This window comes from Melitaea cinxia, chromosome 10 (assembly GCF_905220565.1).
Source record: "Melitaea cinxia chromosome 10, ilMelCinx1.1, whole genome shotgun sequence".
NCBI lineage: Eukaryota > Metazoa > Arthropoda > Insecta > Lepidoptera > Nymphalidae > Melitaea > Melitaea cinxia.
This window is the reverse complement of record NC_059403.1, coordinates 13,927,511-13,944,191: the sequence shown is the minus strand read 5'-3', so window position 1 is coordinate 13,944,191 and position 16,681 is coordinate 13,927,511. Positions and strand designations below refer to the sequence as shown.

At 31.8% G+C, this 16,681-nt stretch overlaps 1 protein-coding gene across 1 annotated transcript in view; it reads right to left on the bottom strand.

The window, feature by feature from the left end:
* Nucleotides 1–16,681, bottom strand: part of LOC123657313 — a 36,159-nt gene that overhangs the window by 2,902 nt on the left and 16,576 nt on the right. Inside the window, exons 4-10 of the mRNA XM_045592884.1 lie at nt 11,458–11,613; nt 6,412–6,610; nt 5,632–5,821; nt 4,914–5,008; nt 4,483–4,606; nt 734–1,363; nt 115–285 (exon numbers count right to left, since the gene is read on the bottom strand). Of these exons, the coding sequence (XP_045448840.1) occupies nt 115–285; nt 734–1,363; nt 4,483–4,606; nt 4,914–5,008; nt 5,632–5,821; nt 6,412–6,610; nt 11,458–11,613 (1,565 nt within the window). The remainder of the gene's footprint in view (nt 1–114; nt 286–733; nt 1,364–4,482; nt 4,607–4,913; nt 5,009–5,631; nt 5,822–6,411; nt 6,611–11,457; nt 11,614–16,681) is intronic.

Sequence of the window (16,681 nt, the reverse complement as noted above, 5' to 3'; positions counted from 1 at the left end):
GTTACGATTTTAAAAAATTATTTAAAATTTCAGGGATATAAACGCAAATGCTTTGTTACATTTTCAGGAAGCTCCTGGAGGGAATAGGGGAGTAGGAAAGTAGTGTTTATATACCCAAGTAGCCCGGGAAGCCCTGGAAGGCCCAGCACTCGGCCGGCATGGCCCCGGGCGACAGCGCGTACCGCGGCGACGTGTACACCCACCACACCGGCAGCCCCAGCACCGAGTACTGCTTCGTCTTGATCTGGTATAGCTCCGTGCACTTGGTCGAGATCACTTGACCCCCTGGAATTGTATGATTTTATTATTGGTATACCGCTATACATGTATACATCCGCTCTGATATAGTGGTGCGAGTAGCCTAAAACACAGACTTGAAATTGATATTTTTATTTGTACAGGTTGTAGGAATATTTAAACAATTTATAATGATTAACAAATTTAAATATCAAAGACATTTGTAAGAATTTTTATAACGAATATTATTTTCCTAAATATCACACAGGTCGTAGACGGGCAGCAGCGTCTTCAGTGTGACAAAGCCAGCCCTACGATCACCAACCCGCCTGCCCAGCGTGGTGACTATGGGCAAAACACATGAGTTCACGCTATTTTTGGTGCGAACTTGTGGAGGCCTGTGTCCAGCAGTAGACTGCGATAGGCTGAAGTGATGATTTTCCTAACAACAATGTGGCATTGTAAAGAAACAATTGTATTTTTTGTGCATACGAACCAGCGGATTCCAAAGCGTAGTCAACTAATCCTGTCTTATCAGCGTCATAAACTTCAAGCATGCCAGCCACCAACTTCTTTATAGCCTCATAGTCCACTTCAGTCCTAACTTCTACTGGTCGGGTTTCAACTTCCCTTATATATTCCTTAACTTTTTCTACAATCACCTCCATTTGTCGCCTCTCTATTGACAATAGATACTCTTGCACTATTCGACGTATACTATCCTCATTAATTTCTGGTTTCCAGGAACTAATTAACCGTTCGTGTATCTCTTGACTCATTAATTGCAATTGTTCATTTGTAACGTAGCTCTTGTCGAAGTGTTGCTTCAACTTGGCGGCTATTGCGTCACTGTTGTCGTTATTACTTAAAATAGTTACGAGATTTTGCTGCATGTGTCTGAACGAATACTGCTCGATTTGAGCTTCTAGATTGTCGAACTTTGACAGTTTTTGGTCGAAGAATTTGAGACGCGTGTCGACGTTTAACGCCCAATTCTCTAGAGCAGCGACGCGTTTCGACAAATCAGTATCTTGAACTATCTCTGGAGGTTTATAAGTATCGACGATATTGTCCTTAGCGAAAATGTTAAAATTAACATTGGGAATATTCTCTTTGTAGCTGTAATCTGGAAAAATAAAAGTACTTATTAGTTACTACGAAGCGTTTCCCTGTCCTTCCCACATAAGTTGGTACAAAGCGTTACAGATAAGGTAGGCGAACAGGGAAGGACAGAGAATTAATATTATAGAATAAATAATATTCATGAAACTCACCTAAAAGTGTTGCGTCCTAATGCGACCACTTTCAATAGGTGATATTTATTTCTATCCTTCCCTGTTTTATTTATATTACATATCTGCCAGGGAAGAATTATGTGGGAGACGGGGGTAAGGAAACGATGTAAGTGCATACAAAAATTATATTTTAATTTAAAAATAGCACAGTAATCAGCACAATTACCATATATATTAGTTAATCTTATCGATAATGTTATATTTTTTTTTTAACCAAATCATTACAAATGAAAATTCTTAGAACTAAATGTTGAACATAAATTATAAAAATTAAACGAATTATCAATTATGAACTATTGATAAACCTTTTCAAAATAGAAAAATGTAAGTATTTTAAGCAATACAAAATAAAATAATATTTATTACAACATTTAAAGGTAAGAAATTATCTGTCTTCAATACAGTTCTTAAGTTTTGTGTTTATAAATTGATTCTTTATAATATATTAAATCACAATTATATAATAGAAAAATAAATTAAAATTTTCAAAAATTATAAATACTAATATAAAAGAACAGTTGTTCTTTTTTTTTCTTTAACGAACAAAAAAAAAGAACAGTTATTACAGTTGAAGCACAGATACTTATTTATATATTAAAAATAAGTATCTGTGCTTAAGAACTAAATAAAAATATCCTTTAGGATTATCTCTTCAATTTGTATTTAGCCTCAAATAAATTAATAAATAATGTTTAAAGACTAGGGATACAGTTGAATATAATTAGAATATATAATTAGAATATAGAATAAAAAAAAACAATAAAAATAAAACAACAAAACTCCAACATATGGCAACGCAAAGTTTCAATTAGGTACAACAAATTTAAAGCAAAATATCAAATTGTGACGACAAATATGCAATTTTTTTTATTTAATCTTTTTGGCAAAATTTTTTGTATTATATAAGTTAGTACAAAATTAAAAAAGGCGGTTTATTTTCACACCAGTTCGTTGTAACAAAGCGTAAAAACATTAGAAAACTTTTAAAATTAAGCTTAACTAAGAACAATTAAAATAAACTAAAAAATCATACTAAAGTAAAATTTAATAAATAAATCATAATTTTATAGAAAAATAAATATGAATTATTTTGTACTTGTAAAAAATTAAAAAAAAAAAATCATTAATAATTTAAATGGCTTACAAACTATATGTAAGTACGCAAATCTTAAACCGAACAATAAAATGGTTCTCGTTTAAAAAATAGGTACTCCTTTTTTAATTTCTAGGCTTGGATTAAAGCTTTCTGCAGAATTCTATTTATGAAGGCTACAATTTTTAATCTCGATACTGGCCAATGGAGATCTTTAATTAACTACTGAAAAACAAATGTTTAAAAAAATCTTCTCCATTTCCTAAACGTGAACATAATTATGACTAAAATAGCAACCACGATAATATGAAAAAATATAAAAATATATTTCCTTTAATGGGCATACTCATTAAAAACTAAAAATATTCATTTTCATTATTGTTTATTTGTAAATAGGCTTCTTGTAACTCACGATTTTACCTTTTTACATGTGGCAGTAATTAAACTTAAAAATATTTATTATATAAAATATAGTAACAGTCGTTAAAAACAGTCAGTAAAAGTAATGTTTTCAAGGGAAGAGAGCTATTTGTTATTAGACTATTTAAAGACATAAGCACCATGATATGTAATATATTTATGGTTTTTAACTAGTATAATATTATCAATATATATAATAATCTATTAACTGTGATAAATATCAAAATAAAATTAAATTTCTTCTATAGTTCTTGATGTTTAATATTTATAATTAAAATTGTGATGAAATTGCTCTTTATAAATATGTTACTTATATTGAATTCTCGGCTCTTAGCTGCAACAGAGATGTACAACTTTTTTCTAATTACTATTAGGTAGTTCCTTCACAATATTCAGTTGAACATATGGAAAAAATGTAGTAATAGAATTGCAATCACTTCAATTTTATTTTTCATGTATGCCTTATTGTCTAGGTAAGTAACGTGTAACAATTATAGGCTCACTTTGTTACCTACTTCAATATATTCAAATATTTTATAAAGTATGTGGACTATTAATTCATACTACTATATAGTTTTTACATATTTCTAATATTAAGTATTAGATACTGTATACAAACTACAGTAAATAGGATATTGTTTAAAAACTTTTTTGAGCGTGTTCACAAAGTATACAACGGTCAATATTATCATGGTTGTATTATAATATTAAATAAGTATGATCATCCAATAATTCCGCGCCACAAACGTCGAATTTCTTCCCAGCAACTGTCAGCTACTACAACTATATAATCAGAGGCGTCAGCCATCCTATCTTGTACGACAGCTTTGTATTCCTTGTATGTTTTCGTTACCACTGGTAATTTATTGCTCACGTCTGGCAATGTAATATTGATTTCTGGCAATGTTATATTCAGACCTGGAAACTCTGGCAATGTTATGTTCGGTAATGAGGGTAGAGAGGGTAGGCTGATGTTCGTTACTTTAGCTGAGAACTCGGATAAATCTATGTTGAAATCGGTAAAATTTGGAAATGCTAAGTGTTCATAGTTTTCGTACGTGTAGTGCACTGAAAGAAATTCGTGATTAAAATAATATTTACCTACATTATCAAGAATAAAATTACAGTATTGTCTTCATTTATTTGTTGACGAGTACTTTTTTGAGTACAAATAAGAATATCTTGGTTTATGCTCAGGAAACTATATATTTTACTAATGTTGAAACAAAATTTTATGTATTGAATAAAACAGAAAAATAATTATAACACATATTACTATTACAACTATACCTACTACTATTCTATACTCTACTACAATTGTTCTATTAAAATCAAACTAAACAAAAATAATAAATGCCACATATTTAGTTCTTATTCAACATATCTTTGAATTTAATGCATATTCATTTGTATGTAATCATGTGTCTTTATACTCACAGCCATATCCGAGCGATGGCAACAACAGCAGCAGTAACCACGGCCACAAACGTCGTTTAACAACGGCTTTCTCTTTGTACCTTCCCACAAACTTCTCATTTTGATCTGATTGGCTCGATGTTATCTGAATAAAAATTAAATTGTTTTATATTAGGATAACGGCAATTCGTACTCATTTTTACCCTAATTATGTAGTTTGCTTTTCAAAAAAAGTTCATAGCAATCAGACAATCAGAGCAGGCATATTGGGGGTAGTAAGAATATATGGCTAGTATGTTTGGGGGAAGCTCTCTAACATTGTTCGATGAAGATTTCACATTTGATATAGTGATTAATTTGGAAAATACAGCATCAGAAAAGAGAACATATATAAACGAATTAGTATTGCTCTAACTTGTATGATTTATAAATTTATTGATGAGTATACTTACAGTTTCAGTGACAGTTGTAACGATGGTCTTTATAATGGTGTAGATCCAAAGGAAAGGTGCGGTAGCTACAGATGCTGTTCGTGAAACAAGTCCACCTGTAAGAAAAAAATGTATACATTATAGTTTTCATTTAAGTTGATTTTTTAAAACTATTATTTACTTTGATTAAAATATTTCAAACATTTTCGTATTAAAAACGTGAAGTTATTTGTTATAATGTTCTAAAAGGCTTTGATTTTTATATTAAATACAACAAAAAAAAAACATAATTCAATAGTATCTGTATTACATATTAATAAAGATTAACTAACTAAAAGTGACATATTCGCCTGTTATCTATTCTAATATTTTAAAAGAATTATTTTTTATACTAACAGGTTTAGTCTGCTTTCTAGTAAGCAGTTACTGTACCTTTAGTACAATGAAACTTCAAAAGCATCACAACCCTGATGATGATCATACACTCAATTTTTTTCTAGCAGCCATAACTATCTCACATGCCACAGGACCACAACACTACTTGAGAATAGTATTATTTGGCAGTGATTTTCTATAAAATTAAACTACTGCCTCAATCAGGGTGAAATTTCAAGCAAGGTATAACTTACATGTACCTCAATACGGGTTTAAAACGTCTTTTATACTGTTAACTTAAAGGCTACACTCTAATTATAAGCTTTAGAACTGTTCAGCTGGTCTACTACAAAATTATACTTACTTCTTGCTGGTCTTCTATCAGTGTATGGGTATCGATGGGACGGTCCAACAACTTTTCTATAAGCGTTGCTAGTGGTAGTCGTAATAGTAGCCACAATAGCAGATACTAGTCGAGTGATCCACCACCGATCATCAGCTCTCTTGTAGGCACCGTTACGGATGTACGATTCGTCATCTGAGCTGTCTATCGCCTGAAAGGTAGTGTTTTACATATTAGAATTGAGGTTTTAACTACTTTAGTTGTTTTTGGTACAAAGTACTTTAAAAATTTATCTTAGCTATATATTTCCTTTGTCAGTATATATGTTGTTTGTCTATTCCTAAGATAAGCAACTTTAAGCTTGTCATATAGGTAACCGGACTTGGAGCAGGTATCGAATAAACCCCGGGAGCAGAAAGCAGGATCACCGCACTCTGCGCCAAAGGGCTAGTTAATACCTCTACAATGTTGCAACATCTGATCAAACTTTTTTTTCATACATCCATGCATCAGCATTAGGAAACAAGCGTACGGCCTACCTGTTAGTTAGCGGTTACCATAGCCTATAGACGCCTGTAACACCCTCCGAGACCCTACCCCTGACCCTTCCCAGGAGTTCTGGCCACCTTACACACAAACGCAACACAGCTAAGAGCAGTGTCATTTAAATGTGATATTATGTAAAGTTGAGGTACTTCCCCAGTCGGGCTGCTCCAGACTTTTAACAGGATATTTCTTGTTGTTCCCTAACTGAACAAAACATACATACATATAACTAGCTAATATTGTACTCGTACTTACGGTGAACCTCTTTCGGACGGAGCTAGTTTTCCACACGGTAGTCGCGGGTATATCCGGTTCGTCGACTGTGTTTGGACCTTGGATCCGGAACTGGGATAGGGAACGTCTAGACATGTTCGGCACCGCGACTTGCCCTGGAGCCAGCTCCACTCGGTCGCGCGACAGCGGCGAATATGTGTAGTCCGTTTTGGGGTATTTACTGAAAAACAAAAAATTCAATAATATTATCTTCTATTCTTATGCATGCCAGTTTATATTGATTACAATAAAAATTATATATTTCTTGCTTTACTTTGACTTTCTATGGAATTATGTTTAGTTTTTCTTAAGTTAAATACATAGCATCTAGAATTTTATGCTTTTTTGTTATTTAGATTATTAGTGTTCAAATTTCAAACGATTTTGAATTCTATATTTTACTTTGTGTGAGTATTTTTTTTTTATTCATATAGAATTATTCATTTATTAATACTTTATTGCACAATATATTCAAGAATTGTACAAAAGGCGGGCTTAATGCTAAAAGCACCAGCCAACCATAGGATGTACAAAAGCGGACGTTTGTAGGTGCGCAAAATTGAGTATTAGTAAAAGTCACATTAAAAAAAATGAGAGGAAAAATAAGGTAACGTTAGTGGCAATCGTTATATTATATACACGAGCAAATAATTCATATACAGACTATACAAATTCACACATACATACATACATAAAGAGATACAAACAGATATACATGTTACATACACATATACATACATATATAATACTTAATTAGCTGACGACAATTATTAAAAACACAGTGTTTATTAAGTTCACAAAATTAAGTTAAATTTTAGCTAAGATTGTCTCTCAAATATGTCTAGATCAAATCATTTCAGTACCTAAATAAATTCAAAATTAAAAAATGATTAAATTTTACCAATTTTAAATTATAATGTAAACAATTCTTTATCTTAGACACATACAACTCATACAAGTATAATGTAGTCATAGAACAAAAGTACCTGACAATTTTATTCATAATTAGAGCTTACACAACACTCTGGACACAACAGTGACAATCAAGCTATCAAATAAAATGATAATAAAACTATTATAGACTGTTTTATTAATACAGACTTAAACATAATAAACCAGATGAAATCTTTCGATTCTAGTGCCACAAACGTTTGACATTTGCTGTGCGCGCGCAAATATAGAACTGAACTTATTTTAAACATACGAACGGCCGGACTAGGTTTTGATACTTTTATTGTATAACCCTAACAACCAATTAGAACTTAAAACAATACAAAATGTAGACGCGATGTTTTCCTTTTAAATTTCATGGGAACGAACAATTCAATGATGAGTAATAGCATAATGGACTAAAAATAATTGTCTCGAATGTAAGAGATGTTGGTGTGTACATTTTGATGCTCAAGCTTTTTAATGTCATCCGTAAGTGTATTTTACCTTCTCGGTTAACATAGGATTTCTATGTATCTGTTACTAGCTGTGTCCCGCAGTGTCAATTGCGTTAATTTGAGGAAATGACGTACTAAAATCTTACATTATAAAAATATCGATTAGCGCGTTCAAACAAACTGACTGGCGTTGCCTTTCAAATTAAATTTTAGATTATCGTTTCGTTTTCTAAAATTTTCTGCGCATTTTTCTTATTTTTTTATAAAGTAAGAAGAAACATGCTCTAAGTATTTGAAAAAAAAAAAAATTGCCGAATTGGTCCTTAGGAACACATTTTATATTTATATAGATAAATACCTTGATGGTAAGACACACACCATAAATGTGAGTTAATATAATGTACCTTAATTAAGAATACTAAACTGAAGTATGAATACATAATCATTTTTGACTAAACTTACCCCAAAACAATCATCTCTTCATACGTTTCAACGTCAACAACTTTTACTGCGTCTTCCATGTTTAAAAATAACGAAACAAACACATTTAAAGTCAAAAAATATATAAACTATGAAAAAATTACTAATGAAGTCAAAATAATTGCATTTTTGTCACTCGCTTACTGTATATTGCTTATCGCTCACAATTAACTCTTAAAAATTTGACATCTACGAACGGTTATATTATTTTTAAATACCCTCCGACCTACTGACTAATTGACAGTTATCATCGTGTTGGTATATAGAATGTACATTTTATTTTTATTTCATTTATTAGGTTCGCTATATAGCGAGTTTATCTACAAACATAATTAACTACATCATTATATAATATACCTACTTTATTGACAGTCCTACATTGAGACTGAAAAAATCATTTAAAAGCAAAAACTACATTCAAAAAAATTAATAAATTAAATGGATACTCAAAATCCGACTTCACTAGATGCCTCTTTCTCGATCTCGGTTTTATGTGCACTAATTTTCAATCGATCTACGGCAATTGTTAATTTCATACTATTTATAATTTTTAAATTAATTTCAAATTATTTTTATAAATAAACAAAGTGTTATGATTATGATAGCATAGAGTTTACATTAGGTTTCACTTACTTATCATACAAAAATACTATCGAAAGCCTTTAAAATTCGTAAAAACATTAATTAGATAACGTGCAGAAATTCCGTTCATTGGTATATACTTGTGAAGTGTTCGCTTGTATCTAACCACAATTGTATATTTTTTTTAAACAGTAAAACTTCAAATAAAATTATTTTTTTCTACAAGTTTTTTAAACGAAATTGGTTTTATAAACAATGCTTTTTTCAAAAATATTTGTTTATATAAAATACTGTCTTTATGCTCAATTGAATTTATATTTTTTTTCGTGTATTTTTAAAAAGCGCAAAAAAATAAAATATTTATATTTTAAAGCTATTAAAGAAATCGTTATTTGTTGCATAAAATGCGATAGAATCAAAATCTGTATGCGATTGCAATCTCTCAAGCAAAACTAGCATATTAATTACATTACAACGTGCTTCGAATTATTAAATTTTACAGTTAAGTTTATTGAACTGAAATCTATACTGGAAACTTAGATTTTTTTTCCATTTATTGAGGAGATGTTACAGGAAATTTTCTTTGTTTTACCAAGTTTATTATATTCTACTCTCATTAAAAAATAGTGACTCTTCGCTGTCACATAGCTTAGCCACGTCACGTCACTTGATCATTCAAATCATCTATACAAATAAATAAAATTGGAATGTCTGGGTGTAATATTAAAATAACCGCTTTTTGCTTAATGCATATGGATGTATACATGATACATAATACTCATTATCATATTCATATTCATCGTCATAATATCATTAACCAGTCAAACAGACTTTTATTCGCTACATAGTCAGATCTGAAATTACAATGTTTCAATTCTTTATGTATAGTGTACAAAATGTAAGAAATAAATCGCTTTTAATATGTGCGGATGTGACTAAAAATTGTGGGATATCAAATACCTTTGGATTGAATGACAAGAAACTCGGTTATTTTATTTCTGTAACTAATTTTATTTTGTAAACTAGCTATTTTTTGAGCGTTACATTATAATTTATTTTTATTATAAACAGAACTTTTGAGGTGCAGTTGAATAGCATTCACTAGTGCCAGATTTGGAAACTAAGGATTCTTGCTTTGGTAATTCAGTTGATTTTATTATTAATATATTCCTTAAATTGAATTTATGGAAAGCTCAGTATAGTGACCTACACGAACAGCAATATAAAAAGCCAACTCTGTCTTTAAATATTTTATACAAAGAATAATTAATTTAATATTTACGTGAGATACTTTCGCATTTTATTGTTTAAATGTTTAAAATGGTCTTATCGTTACGATAACATCAGACGTCTGCGTGAAAACAACTGCATCGTAAAATACTTTGTAACATGTTTTTGTACTAGTTGTGCTTCTTGATTTTACCGATTAATTTCCGCTTTAAATTTTCTTTTTTAATATTTTAAGACTCGTCTGATGTCCAATTAGAATAAGTTAACTAAACGTTGGCGGGCACATGTTTAATTACCTGTATAAATACAACAAATATGGGTCTCCCCACTGTGACTTGGAGAACACGTTAAGCCGTCGGTTCCGGTTGTTATCATGTACACCTGATAGCGACCGTTACTCATAGTAGGGAATATATCCGCTAACTATGTAGGTTGTGGATGTATGTTCATTTGGGTCTCCCCAGCGTGCGTCGAAGAGCAGTTACATTTATCTGTACCGACTGCTAACATAGACACCTGATATGTATCGTTACTATTGTTGGTAAAACCATCTGTCAATTCGCAGTGGTGGAACGTGGTGGTTTATCCACAAAACAACAACATCCTAAACTTGTCTAATAGATTAGGCTTTTGCCTGACAGTGGGATGCTACAGGCTAAAATGTTTAAAGTTCTTTAATATATAAACTTTTTTTTTTAATAATAATTTCATAACTATAACATAGTACAGGTGATGTGAAGGCCATCACAAATTTACATAGAATGTAGCCGACAGATGCGTCCAATTGTTCATAAATACGCCCGCATCTGTCTGAACTAGTTGAGCAGATGAATTGGACATTCTTTAAAATATTTAAAGAAAAAAATATATGTCCTTCCCGAAGTTATTTTTTTAGTTATTTTTAATAAGTTTCTAGTATATTTATGTACGTTCCATTATCGTCATCATCATCATCTTCCTGCCCTTATCCCACTTATGTAGGGTCGGCACAACATGTTTTCCATGTTGTAATGTGATTTGGCTTGTATATTTTACGACCGGCCGCCTGCCTGACATCAACCCTCCTTGGGAAATTTAAGGTAAGAAGAAGGATAGGTGAGAAGGATTTATGTGAGAGAAGGATCTGGGGTTACGGATACCAGTGCCACGGATCACGGGGAGGGGTGTGTGACACTAGCAACTAGAGTAGTCCGGGGTCGCGTACCCGTAGCGGTTCCAACTAGTTATCGGATAGATATCTAGTGGCCCCACCCTCTGGACAATCGTGTCGTATTAACGAGGCAGTATCACAGATGATCGAGACTTTTATGGTTAGAAAGCGTCAGTCTATAAAAAGATCTCAACTCACTTCCAGTACTCTCCAGCCATCTTGTACAGACGGTAGGGAAGGTGGTCGGTGGTAGGTTCGCGGTCGAGCAGAACGCTAGCGTCGGCCAACGCTTGTTCAGCGAACGAGCTATCCGTAGAGCACGCGCTGTACGCAGGGCTGCTGAAACGAGTCGACCTACGAGGAAAATTGACTTATATATATAACTTAATATAGATGTTGATTGCGTATTTGTTATTTTTAGAACTTTTATGTTGAATCTGTGAGAAGAAAAGAGTTTGGAGTTAGGAAAAGTATTCCGCTATAAGCGCAAACGTGAGGGCTGAAAGCTAAACTATTACATGTTAACAAATAACATTCTATTCATTTACGTGCAATGTATTTGAAAATGAAGATATATTTACATATAATTCTGAATAAAAATTTTAATATTTCGTATTTAAAGGATGCTACCGGAAGCCAATGATTGTAAGACCACTCTTGTTTCCTCCATTATTTCTATAATTACAGTACTCTTTCTTTGAATCCTTAATACTAATACAATAACAAACATAGCCACTACTTCATAATTAATAAAAATAAAATTTAACCTCTCCCCATAAATAATATAATTTCTACACACTTAAATTCTAGTGGTAAGGGACACTTAACATGCGATTCTGACTCTTCCCTACTTATTTAGTTTTCGTACAATGTAAAAAATGAAAGTAAAAAAAAATTATACATACCTACAATAAAAGAGATTTTGACACGATTTCACACGTGAGATAATTTCAACACGTGCAATAAAACTTGTAACAATGTCCAGAACACGATATTGTGGTACTTAATGTACGGTAAATACTAAAACTAATCAATACAATAATAATATTGTGACGGTTCATTCGCGTAGGATTATACAAGGAAATGAGAACTATGAGCCTGTTTGTAATTGGTTATGTTTACTCTATGGAAGGATTATATTTTTGTTGTTTTTCCTTGTGCGACGTTTTTGATAACAGTTTCAAGGTATTTTTTATTTAAGAGTTTTAAAGTAAATTTTAGAATATGGAGTACTTTTTCTCGATGTAAAATTAACATGATAAATAGTTGATTGTGAACTATGATTCAAAAATTAGGATGTTCACAGAAATCTCAAACATTCCTGTCTAAAAATTTTGCAACTCGAATTTTTAGTATTTTGTAATATTTGTGAAAAATCGTTTTTGTAACAACACGTTTTACAAAACCTCGTGTTTTTTTAAGCACAATCTCATTCAAATATATTTTTATTTAAATTAAATTAGAGAAAATAGTTTTATAAAATGTTTACAACACACAAATATTTGTAACACACTTAGCCGAATTCCAACATTATTCATTCAATAATTTATTTACATAAGAAGGTAATCCACTAAAGATTCTTGTCACACGACTACTCGATATACCAGTATTATGTGTTCAAGCTTATTAAGAGATATAATTTTTAACAAAAATATACAGATTTGAACAGACAGTTGTATAATTATGATTAGCTTGTTTACATAAAACACGATCGTCTGTATTTTTAGTATTAAACAGCCGATTGATGTACGATTTTTAATACAACAATATATATATAAACAGGGCCGTCTCAAACTAGGCTGGGGCCCTTGGGCACACAAGAATTTGGGGCCCTTTTGGAAAGTAAAAAAAGCGAATTATAATAACATTGTTTTTATTGACCATTGATGTAATAGCGTAGTATATATGCCTTGTAAATATCTTCTGATAAGATTACTGGTCTGTGAAAAAAGTGTAATGTGCCCGACAAAAATGTTTTGATAATAAATGTGTAAGAGAAATTGTCAGTCCTTTGGGGCCCCTTGAAGATTGGGGGCCCTGGGCACGGGCCCTGTGTGCCCTTATGGAGAAGACGGTATTGTATATAAATGCAAATATCCAGACTTTCCTTTGAATATATTCGTACAACAATAGTTTCCTATAAAATTTTCGAAACCCGTTCAGTCTCCAATACGCACAGTTTCGTTATTATTATCATAACGGGCACTCGGCCGTTGTTCAACCGTTCTTGTTTAAATATTTGTACAGTCAGCTGCACGGGTTCGTTAAACATCTGTCGTGAACTATTTGCCGTCTTGAATTTATCATCTTGGCAATTTGTGACGAGAATTTTGTATTAATTTCTTGTTTGTCGATACTTAAAAAATGAGACGCCTTTGATAAACTTATTTGCCATTATTTCATATCTCGGGGCGGGGAAATAATGACTCAACGACCCCGGAGCAGAAAGCACTGGATACTAAACTCCCGGAGCAGAACGCAGGGATATTCAGCAAATTAGGTCAACGATCTAGCCATAATGAAAATGATAGAGTTACTGGCTTTAGAATATTATTTTTTTCTTCGAATTTATACACAATTTACTTCTGTGAGGAAAACACCGGACAACAGCTACGTAATTATATGCAACACATTTTTCTACCAAATATATTAATTTAAATAATATTTTTTGATTGACATTTATATTTTTGTGAGGTAGATTTTAGCCGTGACATTATAGTGGAATCATTATGTATGAAATGACATTGCACGTATATTATAAGATAATCGTATATAAAATGTTTTGGAAACATTAGTATGATTGTAATTAACATACGACTGAACTCATTTTAATAATCCTTTCGCTACTAGAAAGCCGCATTATCCGGAAATAACATCCGACGACCTCCAAGGTATATTACGTCAACTGAATAACAAAATACCTTTTTTTTTGGGTTAGAATAAAACACTTATAAATATGTTTTATGTACCTAAATTTTAAAACGTATTGAGATTCCTTAAATGGTTTCAGATTAACATAACACCAAATAAATGAAACCTGAAATAAGCCTGAAATGATTGCGAAGTATAATATATGTCTTCAACTAAGGTTCCTGCATAAAAAAAATCAACGCGATCATAGAACTGGCAATACAAGTGACACCGCGTGAGTCGTCTAGTTAATAATTTACTCGGCGAAAGTAGTTATGATTCAAGATAGTGTTCGAGACTGAGCCGTACTTTACATTGAGTTAGGTAAACATTTAGGAATGTTTACTTCTGTACGAACATAGTGAATTAGAATCGTAAAGTTTATCAAGAGTTTCTCATAGATTTCTCAGTTACAAAGACAAATTAGTCTAGTCGACAAGTTGAAAATGGTAAAAAATAGAGATACTGCTCTTAAAATTATGTGTGATAGCTCATTGGAGCCGGAATGACACCTAGAAAAATGTTCTAAAAGCGTGTACTAGCACATAAAAAATTGCAATAGTTATAAACAATTAAAGATGAACAAAAAATAGGTAAAAAAACTTTTTAAGTTAAACGGTTTTATGTTAAACATACATTGCAATGTTTAAGATAAATGTACTAAAAACCAAAAAATAATAAAATAGATACAGTCGTGGGAATTATAAACATATGCATAGACTAGACTAAAATAAAACCGTGGGGCACGTCAATTGTCTACAATCGTTGATTAAAATGTTTGTTTTGTAATGTTACACTATAATTAGGCAGTTGTTCAACCGACAACGATGGACGTGTGATAAGTAGGGCTAGAATGTGGAAACAAGCTAGCAAGCTCGATTATAAGCGAGTTTTAGGGTTTCATAGTGGTGAGCGAGTAGTACTTTTATCATATGTTTTGTCGATTAAAGACAAACTACGAGCAGTGAAACGATTCCTCGTCAGCCAGCAGTGTGAATGTCCAACGATAAACTAGTTGAAACATCTCTTTTATTTACATGGAGTGTATAACTATTGGAATTTCCATGAGCAAGAAAATAGTAAGTAATTTCCTCACCGTCTGCGGGCCAACTGCCTATTTTAACGACGAATTAAACGATTCTTCTATCGCACATTAAGTCGATAATTTGTAGACAATTGACGTGCCCCACGGTTTTATTTTAGTCTAGTCTATGCATATGTTTATAATTCCCACGACTGTATCTATTTTATTATTTTTTGGTTTTTAGTACATTTATCTTAAACATTGCAATGTATGTTTAACATAAAACCGTTTAACTTAAAAAGTTTTTTTACCTATTTTTATTTTCTAGTTTTTAGTTTTTATTTCGCATTCTGTTTAATTCATTTAGTGCTTCATTATTGCAAGGCCCATCTTAAATATTGAGGTTGTATAGTGCACTGTATTCTTCTTGTCAAGCCCTTTTATTTGATACCCATATTGGTGGGATTGATAAAAAATTGTTATCAGACATTTGGTAGCGGCGGCCAGCTTAGATTTCAATTTTGCATAGTAAATTGTATTCTACTTGTAGTGTTGTACATCATCATGTTGATGGGATTGATAAAACCTAAGTTATCCGCCATTTTGTAGAGGCCGCCATCTTGGATTTTAATTTTATATAGTACATTGATTATACTGGTTGAGCACTTTCATTTGATACCCATATTGATGGGATCGATAAAACCTACGTTATCCGCCATTTTGTAGCGGCCGCCATCTTGTATTTCAATTTTTTATAGTATATTGTATTTTGCTTGTTGATCCCTTTCATTTGATACCCATATTGATGGGATTGATAAAACCTACGTTATCCGCCATTTTGTAGCGGCCGCCATCTTGGATTTCAATTTTTTATAGTATATTGTATTCTGCTTGTTGAGCCCTTTCATTTGATACCCATATTGATGGGATTAATAAAACATAAATTATCCGCCATTTTGTAGCGGCGGCCATCTTGAATTTATAATGATAATGAATAAACATAATTGTATTGTCACCAAAATCCAAAGTGTATACAAAATTTCAGATTAATCGGTTGACAGGAAGAGGGTGAAATTTGAATTACTAAATTTGACCCAAGAATAAAAAATAAAACAAACGGGGTGAGCTAAATAAAACCGTTTAAAAATGGCATCTTGTATTTTGCTAATATATTGTATATTTGGTTCTAAACATAAAAAAGTTAAAGTTCAAGATAAATCATAATTGCAAAAATAGTGTTAATATTTTAAAAAAAAAGAAAACACACATTAAAACAAAACAGGATATTTAGTACCCATTAATTTAACTTTTTTTCTCCCTCTTTTTTCATTGACTTGTAAGTCCATATTAGCCTTCTATTAACCCACGATAATTAAGGGAATTATTTCTTAGCGTGCGCTATGAATATGAATGCCCTTGTAGCCTTGTATGAATAATACATATATACAACTGATACGGCCGTAGTAACCCACCTGGCTACACCTCAGG